Raw genomic sequence first — 17,435 nt, 5'->3', positions numbered from 1 at the left:
TACAGGCTGTGGGGACTTCCGGTTGCGGCTATGACTAGCTAAGTCGCACGTTTGGCTGCTCCTGCTACAAAGGTGTTTTCGGGCCGATTGGAGGGCCCCAACGGCGCTGTAAGGACAAATCCCGGTGGGGGAAGGATCCCTGAAGAGAACCAGACCAACTTTATGGTCGGTACCCGGAGTGGGGTGGTAAAGAGAGCAACAGCAGCTCCCAAAAAAAAGCGGGGGAAGAAGACCAAAATGGCGGCCGGTGGTGCACCCGAGGAATGGAGGAAATGGGCGGAGGAGCAGCAGGCCGCTCTCCTGCGCTTCTTTACGGAGCTGAAAATGGAGCTCTTGGAGTCAATGAATGCGACGACCACCAGGCTGATGGGAGCCCAGGCGACCCAAGAGGCGTCGATTCGGGAGCTGCAACAGGAGATGACTGCGAGGGAGGAGGAGGCCACGGTCCTCGTGGGAAAGGTAGAGGTGCACGAGGCACTCCACCTGAAATGGCAGAGCCGTTTTGAGGAGCTGGATACCCGAATGAGGCGGAAGAACCTGAGGATCTTGGGCCTGGCAGAAGGCCTGGAGGGGTCAGACCTCCCGGGATATGTAGCAGAAATGCTGAGCTCCCTGATGGGGGCAGGGGCCGTCCCTTCGCCCCTGGAGCTGGAAGAGGCCTACAGGGTCATGGCTAGGAGGCCAAGAGCAAATGAGCCCCCGAGGGCGGTGCTGGTGCGGTTCCAGCGACTTAGCGACCGTGAAAGAGTGCTGGAGTGGGCCAAGAGGGAAAGGAGCAGCAAGTGGGAGAATTCGACGGTGAGGGTCTACCAGGACTGGAGTGCGGAGGTGGCAAAGCGGCGGGCCCGGTACAACCGGACGAAGGCGGTGCTACATGCAAAACGGATCAGGTTCGGAATGCTGCAGCCAGCGCGCTTGTGGGTCACCTACAGGAACCAACACCACTATTTTGAGTCCCCAGAGGAGGCGTGGGCCTTTGTACAGGAAGAGAAACTGGACTCGAATTAGACCCAGGGGATACTTGGCGGCCGTAGCCGCTCGGGTACTTTCAGCTGAATTCTTTGTTTGGATTTTGAACTCTTGCTGTGGTTTTTCTTCTGATGTTTTTTCCCCCTTTGCCAACTTCCCTTAGTTATTGTTATTGTGGTTATTCATGGTTATTTATGGTTATTTATGCTGTTTGGTAGAGGGCGACTGTTAAGTACAATGTTATTTGTTATCTATCTGTTATTTATAATGTTAAGTTGGGGAGGCGGGACGGGGGGAGAGCAGATCGGGGATATGGGCTCCTAGGGGGGGTTCTTTACAGGCATGGACGGGGACGGGGGTGGAACTGAAGATGGCGGGGTGGGGTGTGGCAGGGCGAAAGCGCGGGCTTTCCTCTGTTTTCCCGCGCGCGGGGCAGAGGAGGGGGGAGGGGAGGAGTGCGGGGCGTGGCTAGCAATGGCGACCTTTCCCGCGCTGGAGCGGGGCCAGGGAGGAGTGGCAAGGGGGGGGGGGCCCCCCCCCCGAGCCGGGGGGAGTCGGAGTGTGGCAGGAGCAGCCGGGTCAGCGTGAACCAGCTGACTTACGGGAGTACGATGGAGGGTACATCGCGGCTAGGAGGGGTCCTAGCCTGGGGGGGGAGGGGGGTTAGGGAGGGACACCGGGTTGCTGCTGAAAAGACCAGAAACGAGAAGTGGAGGACTGGAGAGGTGGGGGGAGGGGGACATCGCCATGGGGAGCGGGTCAGAAGGGGAGGGTCGACCCGGGGCGAGCAGGGAGCAGGACATGGCTAATCGGCAGGGGAGGGGGGCGGGTCGTCCCGCGACCCGGCTGATTACTTGGAACGTGAGGGGGTTGAATGGGCCGGTCAAGAGATCAAGGGTATTCTCACACCTGAAGGGACTGAAGGCTGATGTAGCAATGTTACAGGAGACCCATTTGAAGGTAGTGGACCAGGTTCGCCTGAGAAGGGGGTGGGTGGGACAGGTGTTCCACTCTGGATTGGACGCAAAGAACCGGGGGGTGGCGATTCTGGTGGGAAAGAGGGTGTCGTTCGTGGCGGAGGAGGTGGTGGCGGATAAGGAGGGTAGGTATGTGATGGTGAAGGGTAAGCTGCAGGGGGAGAAAGTGGTGATGGTCAACGTATATGCCCCGAACTGGGATGACGCGGGTTTTATGAGGCGCCTATTGGGCCTCATTCCGGGACTGGAGGCAGGGGGCTTGATCATGGGGGGGGACTTTAACACAGTGCTGGACCCCGGGCTAGACAGATCGAGCTCAAGGACCAATAGGAGGCCGGCAGCGGCAGAAGTGCTGAGGGGGTACATGGAGCAGATGGGAGGAGTAGACCCATGGAGGTTTGGTAGGCCAAGGGCGAGGGAGTATTCCTTTTTCTCCCACGTCCATAGAGTGTACTCCAGAATCGATTTCTTCGTGTTGAGCAGGGGGCTGATCCCGAGGGTACGGGAAGCTGAGTACTCGGCCATTGCGATCTCTGATCATGCACCACATTGGGTGGATGTGGAAATGGGGGAGGCGCGGGACCAGCGCCCGCTGTGGCGGCTGGATGTGGGGCTGTTAGCGGACGACGAGGTGTGTAAAAGGGTCCGGAAGAGCATTGAGAGCTATCTGGACTTGAATGACACGGGTGAGGTGCAGGTGGGGATGGTCTGGGAGGCCCTGAAGGCAGTGATCAGGGGAGAGCTGATCTCCATAAGGGCGCACAGAGAAAGAAAGGAGAGGCAGGAGAGGGAGAGGCTGGTGGGGGAGATATTGGAAGTGGATAGGAGATATGCGGAGGCACCAGAGGAGGGGCTGCTGGGAGAACGGCGCAGCCTGCAGGTCAAGTTCGACCTGCTGACCACCAGGAAGGCAGAGACGCAGTGGAGAAGGGCACAGGGCGCGGTTTATAAGTATGGGGGAAAAGGCGAGCAGGATGCTGGCACACCAGCTTCGCAAACGAGATGCGGCTAGGGAGATTGGGGGAGTGAAGGAGAGGGGCGGGAAGGTAGTGCAGAAGGGGCAAGAAGTGAACGGGGTCTTCAGGGATTTTTACAAGGAGTTGTATCGGTCTGAGCCGCCGACGAGGAGAGGGGGAATGGAGGACTTCCTAAACAAATTGAGGTTCCCAAGGGTCCAGGAGGGGCTGGTAGAAGGGCTGGGGGCGCCAATAGGGCTAGAGGAGCTAGTCAAGGGAATAGGTCAGATGCAGGCGGGGAAGGCGCCGGGGCCAGATGGGTTCCCGGTGGAATTCTATAAGAAAAATGTGGACTTGGTGGGACCGGTACTGGTACGAGCCTTTAATGAGGCGCGAGAGGGGGGGGTTCTGCCCCCGACAATGTCGCAGGCTCTGATCTCCCTGATATTGAAGCGGGATAAAGACCCCGTGCAGTGCGGGTCCTACAGGCCTATCTCGCTTCTGAACGTGGATGCCAAGTTGCTGGCAAAGATCCTGGCAGCTAGAATAGAGGATTGTGTGCCAGGGGTAATCCATGAGGACCAGACGGGGTTCGTGAAGGGGCGGCAGCTCAACACGAACGTGCGGAGATTGCTGAATGTAATTATGATGCCGGCAGTGGAGGGGGAGGCTGAGATAGTGGTAGCGCTGGACGCGGAGAAGGCATTCGATAGGGTGGAGTGGGAGTACCTGTGGGAGACGTTGGAACGGTTTGGGTTTGGGGAAGGGTTTATTAAGTGGGTGAAGCTGCTCTACTCGGCCCCGACGGCGAGTGTAGTGACAAACGGGAGGAGGTCGGAGTATTTCGGGCTCCACCGAGGGACCAGGCAGGGATGTCCCCTATCCCCCCTACTTTTCGCACTGGCGATTGAACCGTTGGCGATGGCACTGAGGGGTTCAGGGGGGTGGAGAGGACTGACTAGGGGAGGGGAGGAACATCGAGTATCGCTGTATGCGGATGATCTACTGCTGTATGTGGCAGACCCAGAAGGGGGAATGCCGGAGATAATGGAACTATTAGCAGAGTTTGGGGACTTTTCGGGGTACAAACTAAATTTGGGCAAAAGCGAGGTTTTTGTGATACACCCGGGGGACCAGGGAGAGGGTATTGGGAGACTCCCCTTCAAGCGAGCAGGAAAGAGCTTTAGGTACTTAGGGGTGCAGGTGGCAAGGAACTGGGGGACCCTCCACAAGTTGAACTTTTCCAGGCTGGTGGAACAGATGGAGGAGGAATTTAAGAGGTGGGACATGGTACCGTTGTCGCTGGCGGGGAGGGTGCAGTCAATCAAAATGACGGTCCTCCCAAGGTTCTTGTTTTTATTTCAGTGCTTGCCCATCTTCCTCCCTAGGGCCTTCTTCAAAAAGGTGACGAGTAGCATCATGAGCTACGTGTGGGCGCATGGCACCCCAAGGGTGAGGAGGGTCTTTTTGGAGCGGAGTAGGGACAGTGGAGGGCTGGCACTACCCAATCTTTCGGGGTACTACTGGGCGGCAAATGTGTCAATGGTGCGCAAGTGGATGATGGAAGGGGAGGGGGCAGCTTGGAAACGAATGGAGAGGGCGTCCTGTGGCAACACAAGCCTGGGGGCCCTAGTAACGGCACCATGGCTGTTCCCCCCCACGAGGTACACCACGAGCCCGGTGGTGGCGGCCACCCTCAAGATATGGGGGCAGTGGAGGCGACATAGGGGGGAAATGGGAGGTCTGTTGGCGGCGCCAATAAGAGGGAACCATAGATTCATCCCGGGGAACATTGACGGGGGATTTCAGAGCTGGTACAGGGTGGGCATACGGCAGCTGAAGGACCTGTTTATAGAGGGGAGGTTTGCGAGCCTGGGAGGGCTGGAGGAGAAGTTTGAGCTCCCCCCGGGAAACATGTTCAGATATTTACAAGTGAAGGCATTTGCTAGACGGCAGGTGGAGGGGTTCCCCCTGCTCCCCAGTAAGGGGGCGAGTGATAGGGTGCTCTCGGGGGTCTGGGTCGGAGGGGGGAAGATATCAGACATCTACAAGATAATGCAGGAGGCGGAAGAAGCATCAGGGGAGGAGCTGAAAGCCAAGTGGGAAGGGGAGCTGGGAGAGCAGATAGAAGACGGGACGTGGGCGGATGCACTGGAGAAGGTCAATTCTTCCTCCTCGTGTGCGAGGCTGAGCCTCATTCAATTTAAGGTGCTGCATAGAGCGCACATGACGGGGACAAGGATGAGCCGGTTCTTTGGGGGTGAGGACAGGTGTGTCAGATGTCTGGGAAGCCCAGCGAACCATGTGCATATGTTCTGGGCATGTCCGGTGCTGGAAGGGTTCTGGAAGGGGGTGGCAAGGACGGTGTCGAAGGTGGTGGGGTCCAGGGTCAAACCAGGATGGGGGCTTGCGATCTTTGGGGTCGGGGTAGAACCGGGGGTACAGGAGGCTAGGGAGGCCGGAATACTGGCCTTTGCGTCCCTAGTGGCTCGACGAAGGATATTAATTCAATGGAAGGACGCGAGGCCTCCAAGCGTTGAAACTTGGATTAACGATATGGCTAGCTATATTCAGCTAGAAAGGATCAAATTTGCCCTGAGAGGGTCGGTACAGGGATTCTCCAGGCGGTGGCAACCTTTCCTTGACTTTTTAGATCAGAGATAGACGTTCGGGGTCGTGGCAGCAGCAACCCGGGGGGGGGGGGGGGGGGGGGGGAGGGGGGGGGAGGGAGGGAGGGGGGGGGGAGGGAGGGGGTGGGAGGGGGAGGGGAGGGGGGGGGGCAGCAAGGGTCGTGGGGGGACATGCACGACTGTAACGCGGGCAAGTCTGCTCGCTGCTCATGTCTGAAACTGTAGGCTGCCTTGTTTGTTAAGGTTGCCTGGGGGGGGGGGGGGGGGGGGGAGGTGGTGGGCGCGAGAGGGCGGGCGAGGGAGGGACATTTGCCTAGGGGGATTGTGTTGTAAATAATTTAAAAATTAGTAGGGGTAAATGTTTGTATGGAAAAACTCTTTCAATAAAAATTATTTAAAAAAAAAACATTACAGGCTGTGGTGTTACACTGCCCAGTTACCTACGCAAATTATCGTGACACGAACACTCTTTTAATATGCCCCAGTTTAGCTGCAAGGCTGCTGGTAATACACAACAGATAGAAACTGTTGGAAAAGGAACATAATATTAACCTCAGAGGCAGGTCATGCAGGAGAGAAGTTAGGAAATAATTATTTGCACAAAGGGTTGTCCAAGTGCGGAACTTTGTCCCACAATAAATAATAGTGGGTATTAGCTCAATTAATAATCTTAAATCTGAGATTGATAGATTTTTGCTATCGGAGGAATTGAAAAGATATGGAGCCTAGGTGGGTGGATGGAGTTAGGATACGGATCAACCATGATCTCACTGAATGGTGGTTACCATTCTGGAATTTTCTATTTGGGGACTGATCTTAACGGAGGTGCCGACGTAGCAGTGGCCTCTTTTCTCAAGCATTACTTAATTTCAAGAAAGGTCTAACTTAATCTGCAAGCGACAGTGGAGATCAAATCTAAGATTTACATGCATTCGTGTGAGACTTCAGGCTATGCAGCAGAAAAGTTTACTTAATTCAAACGTAAATGCTGATTCACTTTTTTTTTTGCAATCTATTATGGCAGTGCAAGACACAAAAGGTGATTTAGTTAAATTATTACAGAATTCCTGTTGGGCAAAATAAAGCATTCACACAATTTACCTGTGTTAATACAGCGATTGTCAATGCTAAAGAATGGAGGATAATACTTCTCCACTAACCCAAATTTTGCCAGTAATTAGAGGAGTGACGCCGCTTTTATTTTAAGAGCAATACGTAAAGCTTTTCTTTAAAGGGCAAAGCATCAAGTCAACAATTATAAATCCAGTTGGCAACATACACTGTTTAGCACAACATTCCTGTGCATGAATGACCATAGCAAATTCTTGATTCATGGCATCGGGTTCAAATGCTTTTAATTGCCCCTGGTTCTGCATGAACGTTAGATTCACGTGCTATTAATCAGCGTGATTAATAATGAATTCCCTTTCTTTCCTTTAATTGATGGCATTGGATTTTTTGGTTTTGGCTGCTGTTGGCAGAACTGATGAAAATTTAGATGGAGACAGTTACACATTAGCTGTCAATCCTCCCCTTTGCAGAGACTGGTAGACGCTGACCGTATCTGACTAGCATGATTTGTTAAAAGAGATTTACCTAAAATGACAAGTCGGCTGAGAGGCAAAATCAGAAAGAATCATGCTTGATATGCTACCCCCACTGTAATGCAAACCTACACCCCCCAACACAGGCAAAAAACACAAATAAATCATTCCAAGTGACTTTTTATGCATATGTACTGAATGTATAAATGTTCTGCTATTAGCTATTTAAGGAGGCAGTAATATGGTGATAATTTTACTGGAGCAGTAATCCAGAGGCATGTCTAATTCTCTGGAGACCTGGTGGCACGGTGGCAAAGTGGTTAGCACTGCTGCCTCACAGCGCGGAGGACCCGGGTTCGATTCTGGCCCCGGGTCATTGTCGGTGTAGAGTTTGCACTTTCTCCCCGTGTGTGTGTGGATCTCACCCCCCCCCCCCCCCCCCCCCCCCCCCACAACCCAAAGAGGTGCAGACTAGGTGGATTGGCCACGATAAATTGCCCCTCACTGGGAAAAGAAAATTGGGTACTCTAAATGTTTTAAAAAATAATTCTCTGGAGGCCTGAGTTCAAATCCCACAATAGCATCTGGGGGAATTTAATTTCTATTAATTAATAAACCTGGAATAAATTGCTGGTCTCATAGTGATCATGAAACGAGCGGATTGGCAGATATCTGCCATCTTTACGCGGTGTGACCTACATGTGACTCCAGATCCACATAAACAATGTGGTTGTCTCTTAATTGCCCTCCGAAATGGTCCAGGGAGACACTTGGTTGCACCAGACCACTGGAGAGTAAAGCTGCGTGGCCGTACCTGCACAGTATGGATTCAGCTGCTCACAATTACCTTTTCAAGAACAACCAGGATTAGCATCAAATGCCTGCCTTGCCAGCTACGCCCACATCCCAAGAAGACATCTTTTTAAAACATATTAACCGTGCACTTTTAAGATGGTGGAACTTTAAACCGACAGGCTTAAATCAACTGCAACGCACCAGCTGTGCAATCCCTATGCCAGGCTGAATCTTCAGTCAATAAAATGCAGTAGAACTGACCCAGTAATTCATGTTTAAATTGCTACAATTTCAAAAGGATAAAATCATCACATCTTCCGATAGTGGATGTACTAAGAAAAAGGGCTATAAAAGGCCTTCCATCTTAGATGACTACTCATTTCCCTTTGCCTACACCTTCCGTGTCACACATTTCAGTGTACAAAAGGAACCCTGGCAGATTTCTGTGACATCCTCACAATTGATTTTTTGCAGTTTCAGAACAGCAATCAGAATTCTAATTATGAGCAGTGAGAAAATTCACAATTAAATAATACTGAATCAAATCACCCTCGGGAGTATTTTTCCCCTCCCAAAATCTTTCCGACTATCTTTCCCCACCCCCATAAGGGCCTGAACATTTGCAACTTTGAAAGTAACATTGAAACAAAAAACATGACCTATTTTGTAATCACATGATTAAACGTTGCTATATAATTGATATTTGTGTCCTTAAGTGCCATCATTAACATTTTTATTCAGAGGCCACAGTCTTTCTACAAAGCCTCAGATTTGATTAATATTCTTGACGTATCTATCATTCTACAGTTTTATTCAGAGGCCACAGTCTTTCTATAAAGCTTCAGATTTGATTAATATTCTTGACGTATCTATCATTCTGAGGCTAGGGCAGTGTACAGTGACAGCAATATTCTTGGTCCAAATGGAAATTAATGGATAATTCCCTTGTCAATCACACCTTGAAAATTCACTGCTGTAAGTGATTGGGACTGACTTTATGTTTTTAATATATGTTGTAGAATTATCCGCCACTCAAGATACTTGCTGGAGAACCTAAATTGCTATTTCTGCGGCTACTAGGACAATATGAACAAGTTGAAGCCAAGGCCAGGTGTCTTAAAATTTTATACAATGAGTTTTTATGTGATTTCTCTGACACTAAGATCAACCTAATCCAATACCTCCTAAACTCATGACCCCTGCTACCTCGAAAGTCAAGGGCACCAGACTCATGGGAACTCCACCTCCAATTTCCCAAAAGCCACAGACCATACGGACTTTAAACTGTATTATCGTTCCTCCCACTGGGCTAAATCCTGGAACCCCCGAATGAAGAGTAACGTGCGAGTACTTACGCCACATGGATTGCAGTGCTTCAAGAAGGGGGCCCACCAACACCTTCTCAAGGGCAACCACGTATGGGTAACAAATGTTGGCACTGTCGGTGATGCCCACATCCCATTAACAAATAATTAAAAGCAGAATATCTTCTGGATGCAAAACTATTATGCCACATTTCAGCGTGAGAAATCTTCTGTCTCCAGGATTTAACCATCTGCTGTAAACATGAGGAAGAATTTCATTGGTTCACACAATTCATCTGTGTTAGTGACTCTTTTTTGCCTGGAAGAACTGGAACTTGATGTTCTGAAGAATCATAGAAGCAGGGCCGGGATTCTGCCTTCTGGGGACTAAGTCCCCACGGCGGCGGGAAAACTGGCGCCAACCACTCCGGCGTCAACAGCCCCCCAAGAGTGAGGTATTCTCTGAATTTTCAGTTGCTAGGTGGACGCCAGAGGGGTTGGCGCCACTCTAGCCGGCGCCAAAGGGCCGGAGCGAGTTCGCGCATGTGCGAAACGGCCGGCGTGATCTCGGGCATGCGTGACGGTTCTCCTCTCCACGCCAACCCCCAAGCAATATGGCGGAACCCTACAGGGGTCTGGCACGGTGGAAAGAAGTCCCCCCCCCCCGAGGCCTGCCCCTGCACACTTAGCTGCCCGGTCCCGCCTTGCGTGAGGTGAGTAATTCACGCTGGCGGGACTGGCCGAAACTGGACGGCCGCTCGGCCCATGGGGGCCCGGAGAATCACCGGGGGGGGCGCTGTGAACGGACCCTGACCGGGGGGGGGGGGGGGGGGGGGGGGGGGGGGGGGACGACACTCCCAGCCCAGGTGTTCCTCGTGGAGCTCACATTTCTCTATTTCCTCAGATAATCGATTAGATTTTCAGGATCAGAGGATTATTTGGGGGTATGAGGAGGGGTGTGTGAACCAATACCCAGCTACAATAATCCAAACTAACAATGAATTATAGATTCATAAAACCACACTGGCTTAACAGTGAATGCATTTTCCCTGTTTCCACTGCCATGAAAGTTCAAAGTTAGATGCCGGCTTGCAAGTTGAGACTGTGTTGATTTAATCTGTTTTAGATGAACGATTTTTAGTTTTAAGTTGCTGTGTGAGGGATAAAGACAAACCAGTACGGTCAGGACAAAACTATAGACTGAATTCACAGCAAAACAAGAACATGGCGGAGGGTAGGGCCTTGAATGTACAAATGACGCAACTGAAGGGTGTAAGATGAATGAAGAGCTGATAAGGTAGATGGAAAATTTTCCTCTGGTAAGGAGTCCAGAAGGAAAACCTCTGCACACAAGTCAAAAGGTTGCTTTTTAGATCAGGTTGGGACTGCTTCTCTCAGTGTAGGTTAGCAGCTGGCTGAGTTCCATTGGTTAATTGGTTGGACAGCTCTGCTTACCTATCACAAAGAGAGAATGCAAACCAGTCTGATACAACTTCGCCACTGCAGCAACAAACTATGCCCAACAGATCTTCCTGAACACGTTAAGCCATTTGGTTTACACACTCACATTTGCAATTCAACAGTATGTACAAATACTACAGCTAAATACGATTCAATTGGTCAACCAACACAAGAAAGAAACAGGTCTAATTCACTGACATCGAGACCATATGGAAAGCGTGACCATATGGAAAGCGTATCCTATGCTGCTGAATGCAATCGTGGAAGTCCTGAATGGGCAAGGACCTGGCCTTCTATCACACAACAGTGTGGTGGAATGCCACCATGAACTCGCATTTGACCACCTGCTTCCAAATGATTGGATCTTCACTGCACTGAAATTCCACAGTGCGACTGGGCTATCCAATTGTGTATGGAGTGTTACAGGATAAGGAAACATATACTGTTTCAATTTCAGGAATGATAAATTGGTAAATTTCAAAATAATAACTTGAAAAATAAATATACAATAAACGGGTATTTGTGTGGCCTCTCCAGAGCAACAGCAGATGATCAAAAAGGAAAACTCATTGATGGGTTCAGTGCAACCTTTTACAAATTGCAAATGAAATAACTGCCTGTAAATCAGAGCACTGGCACAGTAACATAAATCACTTAGCTGCAGGCTGGTGATTAGAGCTTACTAGAATTAACAGTCAATCTAAATTAAACAGAGCCACCTAATTGTTATGAATTTGCATAAGTCAAAGTGAATCTGATTTGAAAAGGCACCCTTGCAATTACAGGATTAACTCTGAATTAAATTCATTCTTGAGCTGTCTAAACCAGTGCAAACATCTGATCCTAATTAAAATCAGTTCAAGTGTCCGTTATGGACTTTCCACATATTTGTCAATGCATAGGTGACATATGATACATACGAGTGAAATCATGATGTAAACAGATGACATAAAGTTACATTTTTTTGGTAAACTATTCTGTTTATATGTGAACAAATCTTCCCTGAAGAGATGTCAGGAAACCTTTTGACTGTGAGTGCTTATCCTGTAGTCACAATTAAGTTAACATGCACTTACTGATATTGGGGCTGTGGTAGCATGCCTCTTTAAGAGGACGAGGTCTCGGAAGGTCATGTAACTCATTCGGCCAATTGGGCCAGAGCGCATGACCCTGGGGTCATGGAATACGATAATCTTCATTTCATACTCTGTCTATAGTCACCCTAATAAACTGTTTATTCGTTGATCTACTTGATGGTCGCCAGTAGTTCAAGGTATTACAGGGGCCTTATTAAAGGTATAAACTGATGGATCAGATTCCAGCTCTTGGGATCTTTTGCCAGACAAGTTACCTTGGTCAGAAGGTCAAGCATAGGACCAAGCATGGGATCAGGTGTAATGCCTGTTCTTGTCAGCTTGGATCTTATATGTCTCATTTGTGGGGGCCATGAATTGGATTCAATTTGAATTTGAAGCAAGCAAGGAGATGGTTTGAGGACTTGCCCAGCTTACTCAGCTAATTGGCTTTATAACTCTGAGAAAGGAATAAAACTTTAAAAAACAAGTTACGTAGATCTGCAGCAGGACTCTATGCTTTCCAGGATGTTCCCAGGGACAGACACTTCAATAACCATCCTTTGTGGCTGGAGGACCATAAACTCGATGAAAAATGCTCCTTGGTATGTCTGAGACCTGCTGGTCGCCCAGTGCAAAGCGTTGTCCTCAACTGGATGGTGCAGAGTGGCACATTCCAAGGTCCAGGACTATGTGCTGAGGGACACGATAAAAGCTTGGGCAGCCACTGCAGACGTGCAATCGGGAAAGGCCACTGTCTATGATCTATCTGGCATAGTACAATGAGGGGCTGGAAACTGTGCAGCTCCTGAATAGCATGTATGCCTGACATGGATTGTATATTATGGATATCAAGAGCATTAAAGGCACTGCGGAGTGCAACGTGCTGGAAGGAGCCAACTTGAATTTTATTGCACCTTTTGTATAATTCAATTTGAAATGTTTTGGAATATACATTGACAAATTTTATGAAGTATATTTTGGTTTAAAAAAAGTTACGTAGGTCAGCTGGGTGATCAATTATCAAGCACAAATGTCCATTCCATTAGGTAAGAACAATAATTGGCCGAAGATCGCCCCTTAGATCAGATTTAAATGTTCCTGAAGCAACAGGCTGTAAAACGGCAATATTAGCAATGTTGCTTCCCCATTGCTACCAATCATCCCCTCAGCTGGCATCCAGGGTTCCTGGCTTAAGAAGCTGAGAAACAGGAGAGAAATAACAAACACATTTTTCCATGTTGCATGCTTAGAATATGCGAAAGGTCCAATGCTTGCCTTGGCCTTGGAATCATCAACACACCAACCAACATGAGACTCAAGATGTTCTTACTGACTGTCTCTCCAGCGGTTCACTATTAATCTGGATGAAGGGGGACTTGCAGATCATCGTGCAAATGCTCATACTGTTTCAGAATACAGTCACCTTTTATCTAAATAGAGTGCTGTAATGCTTGTACTTACTATCACTTGAACTAAACTTGGTGTCATCTTGATCTCAAAGCACAGTCCACAACAGGACAAAAATCAGAATTAATTGCCGTCAGCGACAACCAGAGATGGATAAAGAATTGCACACTATCAATTAACCATAAGTTTTCAGATACCTCTCTGCATACCGCCAAATTATCATATAGCTACAGTATGTGAATGTTCAGTTTTAGAGTTTAAGCTCCTCAAGTTATGCTGTCGTTTGCAATCATTTGGTAGTCATGACCACCTATTTCTGAAGTTGACTACTGAAAGGTACACCAATGCAGCCACTTGAGAATCCGCTTAACAAACTCTCAGCCAAGACTGACCATGAAAGCTTTCAGGCTCAGTAACCACGCTGGGTTTGGTGGTTATAGGGCTCAATTCACAAAACAATTGATTTATGATGTAAAGTAGTTTGATACTTCACTGCTCAAATCTGCAAGAGGAGCAAAACAGATTACATACCAGAGCTTGCTTGTCAGCTAGCCAATCTTTGACCGTAGAAACCGCGATTTCAGCTGCATCATCTTGAGGAAAACCTGGAAGAAAAGGAAATGAGGATCTCCATTTAATTTCAGAAATATTTGCTAAAATGGAGTCGAAAATATTGACTTGGGATGGGTGTGATACACCCATAATTTGATGGGTGTATTTGCGTTTCCACAAGTAATTGCTTCACTTTATCATTTTAGCAGGGTGGAGTGGGGGAGTTACGAGGAAATTAAAGAAATAAAAAATAGTCTCTGCATAGTGGGCTTGAGCCGTTGCAGAACATGTATCATGAAAGGGGGGAGAATTGCCATTATGGAAGAGATTTTTTAAAAAGGGAGCAAAACAAAGAGCGGAATTTCGATAAAGCCTTTCACAAACACCAGACATTTTAAAGTGCTTTACAACCAATGAAATGCTTTTTGAAGCGTTGTCACTGTTGTAATGTAGGAAACACAACAACCAAATTGTGCACAGCAAGCTCCCACAAGATGAAATGGCCAGACAATCTACTTTTCGTGAAGGTTGAGTGGCACATAGTGACACAGGACACCAAAAAGAACTCTGTTTTCTTCAAAATAGCATCACGGGAGCTATTACGTCCACCTGAGAGAGCTGGTGGGGCCTTGGTTTAACATCCCATGTGAACGAGAGCAGCCCCTTAGCACTGTATTGGAGTGTTAGCCTCGACGATTGTGCTGAAGTCTCACCTGACATGGTACTCATTGATTTATATAAATGAATGCTACTTGACAGAGTGCTAAAATTTGGAAAAAACATGGACACCCCCGGATTATTTTAATGGTATGATGGACAATTTAACAACAACTTTCGTTTATACAGCGCCTTTAACATTGTTAAAAAAATGTACAATTGTAACTTGTGAAAAAAGTCCAGTTTATATTGAAACAGTTTTTTAACAAGAAAAACATTCTATTCAGTTCTCATATGACTAAAACACGTTGAACTAGTGTTATAATGAAATTACTGTTCTCTTGTACAGGAAACCTGCAATGCCATTCTTTTCTTATTCAAGCAGTGGATTGTGCTTCACTTATCAATGGGAATCGATACGTTCAGTTGCAAGGTGCTTAATCTCTGCCTGCACATTGACTAAATCCCTTAATTATAATTTCAGCAGTGCCAACTCTTGTGATTGTCAAAGGAGCTAATATGGCTCGTAGCGGAGGTCTCAAGCTGGCGCCAGTGTTGAGGCAAGGGAGTCATCCCTGACTCCTTCAGATCTGCTTCAGCAATGATCCAAGACTTGGGCACAATACTGGGACTTCTTCCGAGAACTGCCGAGTGTGGTCACTGCTGGAAATTTAGATATGCTCAAGCATTCAGTTCCAATTCAACTGCACAAAACCATTCAGAACATTTTCTGTGAAACACACTGATGGTTCCAGGTCAACTGCACAAGAAAAAGGAAAGCAGCACACCTTTGAACAGGAGAGCCTTGGAAAATCAGTTTTGAGAATCTTACCATTTACACTGCAAACTGAGTATTATTTTTTATTCATTCTTAGGATGTGGGCACTGCTGGCTGGGTCAGCAATGCCCATCTACAAATTTCACTTGAGAAGGTAATGGTAAGCTGCCTTCTTGACCTGCTATAGTCCATGTAGTGTAGGTACACCCACAGTGTTCTTAGGGAGGGAGTTCCCAGATTTTGACCCAGTGACAGGCAATATATTTCCAAGGCAGGATGATGAGTGGCCTAGAGGGGAACTTGCAAGTGGCGGTGTTCCTGTATGCCTGCTGCCCTTGTCCTTCTAGATAGCAGTGGTTGTAGGTGGGAAGGTGCGGCCTAACGTTAGTACAAGTGAATTTAAAATTACTGCATTCACCTCAACCACATGGGGAGATCGTCAATAGATCTCCCCATGGGCATGGTGGAATACGAATTCCCCTATTGAGCAGGCAGAGGACCGGCCACTAGGAGATGCAAGGCAGGAGTTTAATGTCCACAAAATGACCACAGTTTTGACCTGGACCAGCATCTCCAAAGGTCCCCACAATTTATGACGCAAATGATGTAAGCTGCGGCAGCGGGTGTTTTTGTTGTTTTAATAAAGGGAGTTTTTGTGAGAAGATTGGCATTGGTGAAGTTATTACGAAGGGAACAGCGACAATTCTTCCACGGTATTGGGGGGTGGGGTGGGGTGGGGCAGTGGGAGAGCCCTCGATGATTGCCAGTGGGAGAGTGGGGGGCGAGTGGGGGGGGGGGAGGTGGAGATGGGTGTGGAGGAACCCGAAATACCTTTGAGGTCGGAGAAGGGGTGCGGATTAACACTTCTGTTCTGATCAAGGCACCCCATAAAGGTGGCGCGCCTATCTCTGTGGAACCAGCTGCAGGCTCTATCAGGCCCCGCATCACCAGAGTGATGGCGTAAATCACGTCCAATCTTTTTTTTTTCTTTAAAGAGGCTCAGGATCTGGAGAGGAAAAACTGGAGTGTTACATGGGGGGCCAGGTAGCTCAGTGGGCTGGACGGCTTGTTCATGATGCAGAGCGATGCCAACAGCGCGGGTTCAATTCCCGTACTGGCTGAGGTTATTCATGAAGGCCCTGCCTCCTCTCAACCTTGCCCCTTACTTGAGGTTTGGTGACCCGGAGGTTAAGTTACCACCAGTCAGCTCTCAAAGGGGAGAGAAGCTTATGATCCTCTGCACACACATAGTAGTATAGTAAACTTCCTGATGATTCCCTCATTTCCCCTTTCTTTAGTTTTTGCCATTATCATTTTGATCCATGGATGCTTAATGGACATGTATCTTTAAGGAGCAGAGAGAATGAAGAATTCAAAAAATTACAAAATAGTAGTCTTTGAGCAACAGGACTCAGATTTTGTGGCACCGGAGAGATGAAGTGGGACTTGGTTCGATTGGTTGGCTGGTGGCCAATGAATTTCCAAGAATTTCCAAGAAGCTGTATTCTGTCCGGTAACAGGTGGTGATTGGCCCCTGCCTGAGTGGGATGATTTCCAGAGACCTAAGGAAGGCAGAGTCGGGTCCCGGGATACTCAGGGGAAAGTACCTGCTTTCTCTCTCTCTTTCTCTCTCTTGTATTTTCTCTGAAAAGCTACTGTATTTCTGAAACTGCAGAGACCTGAATGAATCCACAGTGAAAACCATTACAGACTGGAAAGCAGAAATCTTGACCCAAAAGCCTGGTTTAGCAGAAAATGTGCTAGGAACAAAGATCTAAATTAAAGACTCTTTTGCTTCTAATTTTTATTTTTGCAACTCTCTTCCCCTCTGTGTTTGTTTGTCCTGTGTGTGTTTTATATATATAATATATTATAAAATGGGGATTAGGAATTTGCTACATATTTCATTATAGTTATTGTCAGAAATAAAAAGTAATTGTGCTGAAATATACAAACCTAGCTACTATAATTATTAGGCAGCGGAGGGCCAAAGACTTCAGGTATTTTTCCAAGAATTATTTGTTAATTCAATTGTGCTAATACTGGGACTGGAGTTGACAGCACCCTAGGCCAGGGTGTTGAAACAATTATACACAAAAACAGCACAATATATATACACACCTATATATATATATAAAAATATGTATTACACACATGATACACACACACATATATATATACACACACACAATAAATATATAATCACACACAATATATATAGACATGCACACACAATATATATATATATATATCTACACACAAACTATATATATATATATATATATACACACAAACTATATATATATATATATATATACACACAATATAT

At 47.7% G+C, this 17,435-nt stretch overlaps 1 protein-coding gene across 1 annotated transcript in view; it reads right to left on the bottom strand.

The window, feature by feature from the left end:
- Positions 1-17,435, bottom strand: part of macrod2 (mono-ADP ribosylhydrolase 2) — a 1,280,596-nt gene that overhangs the window by 322,016 nt on the left and 941,145 nt on the right. The window contains exon 9 of the mRNA XM_038806992.1: positions 13,651-13,724. Within this exon, the coding sequence (XP_038662920.1) occupies positions 13,651-13,724 (74 nt within the window). The remainder of the gene's footprint in view (positions 1-13,650; positions 13,725-17,435) is intronic.

This window comes from Scyliorhinus canicula, chromosome 1 (genome assembly GCF_902713615.1).
Source record: "Scyliorhinus canicula chromosome 1, sScyCan1.1, whole genome shotgun sequence".
Taxonomy (NCBI): domain Eukaryota; kingdom Metazoa; phylum Chordata; class Chondrichthyes; order Carcharhiniformes; family Scyliorhinidae; genus Scyliorhinus; species Scyliorhinus canicula.
The sequence above is the reverse complement of the archived record's forward strand: the minus strand, read 5'-3'. Positions and strand labels throughout refer to the sequence as shown.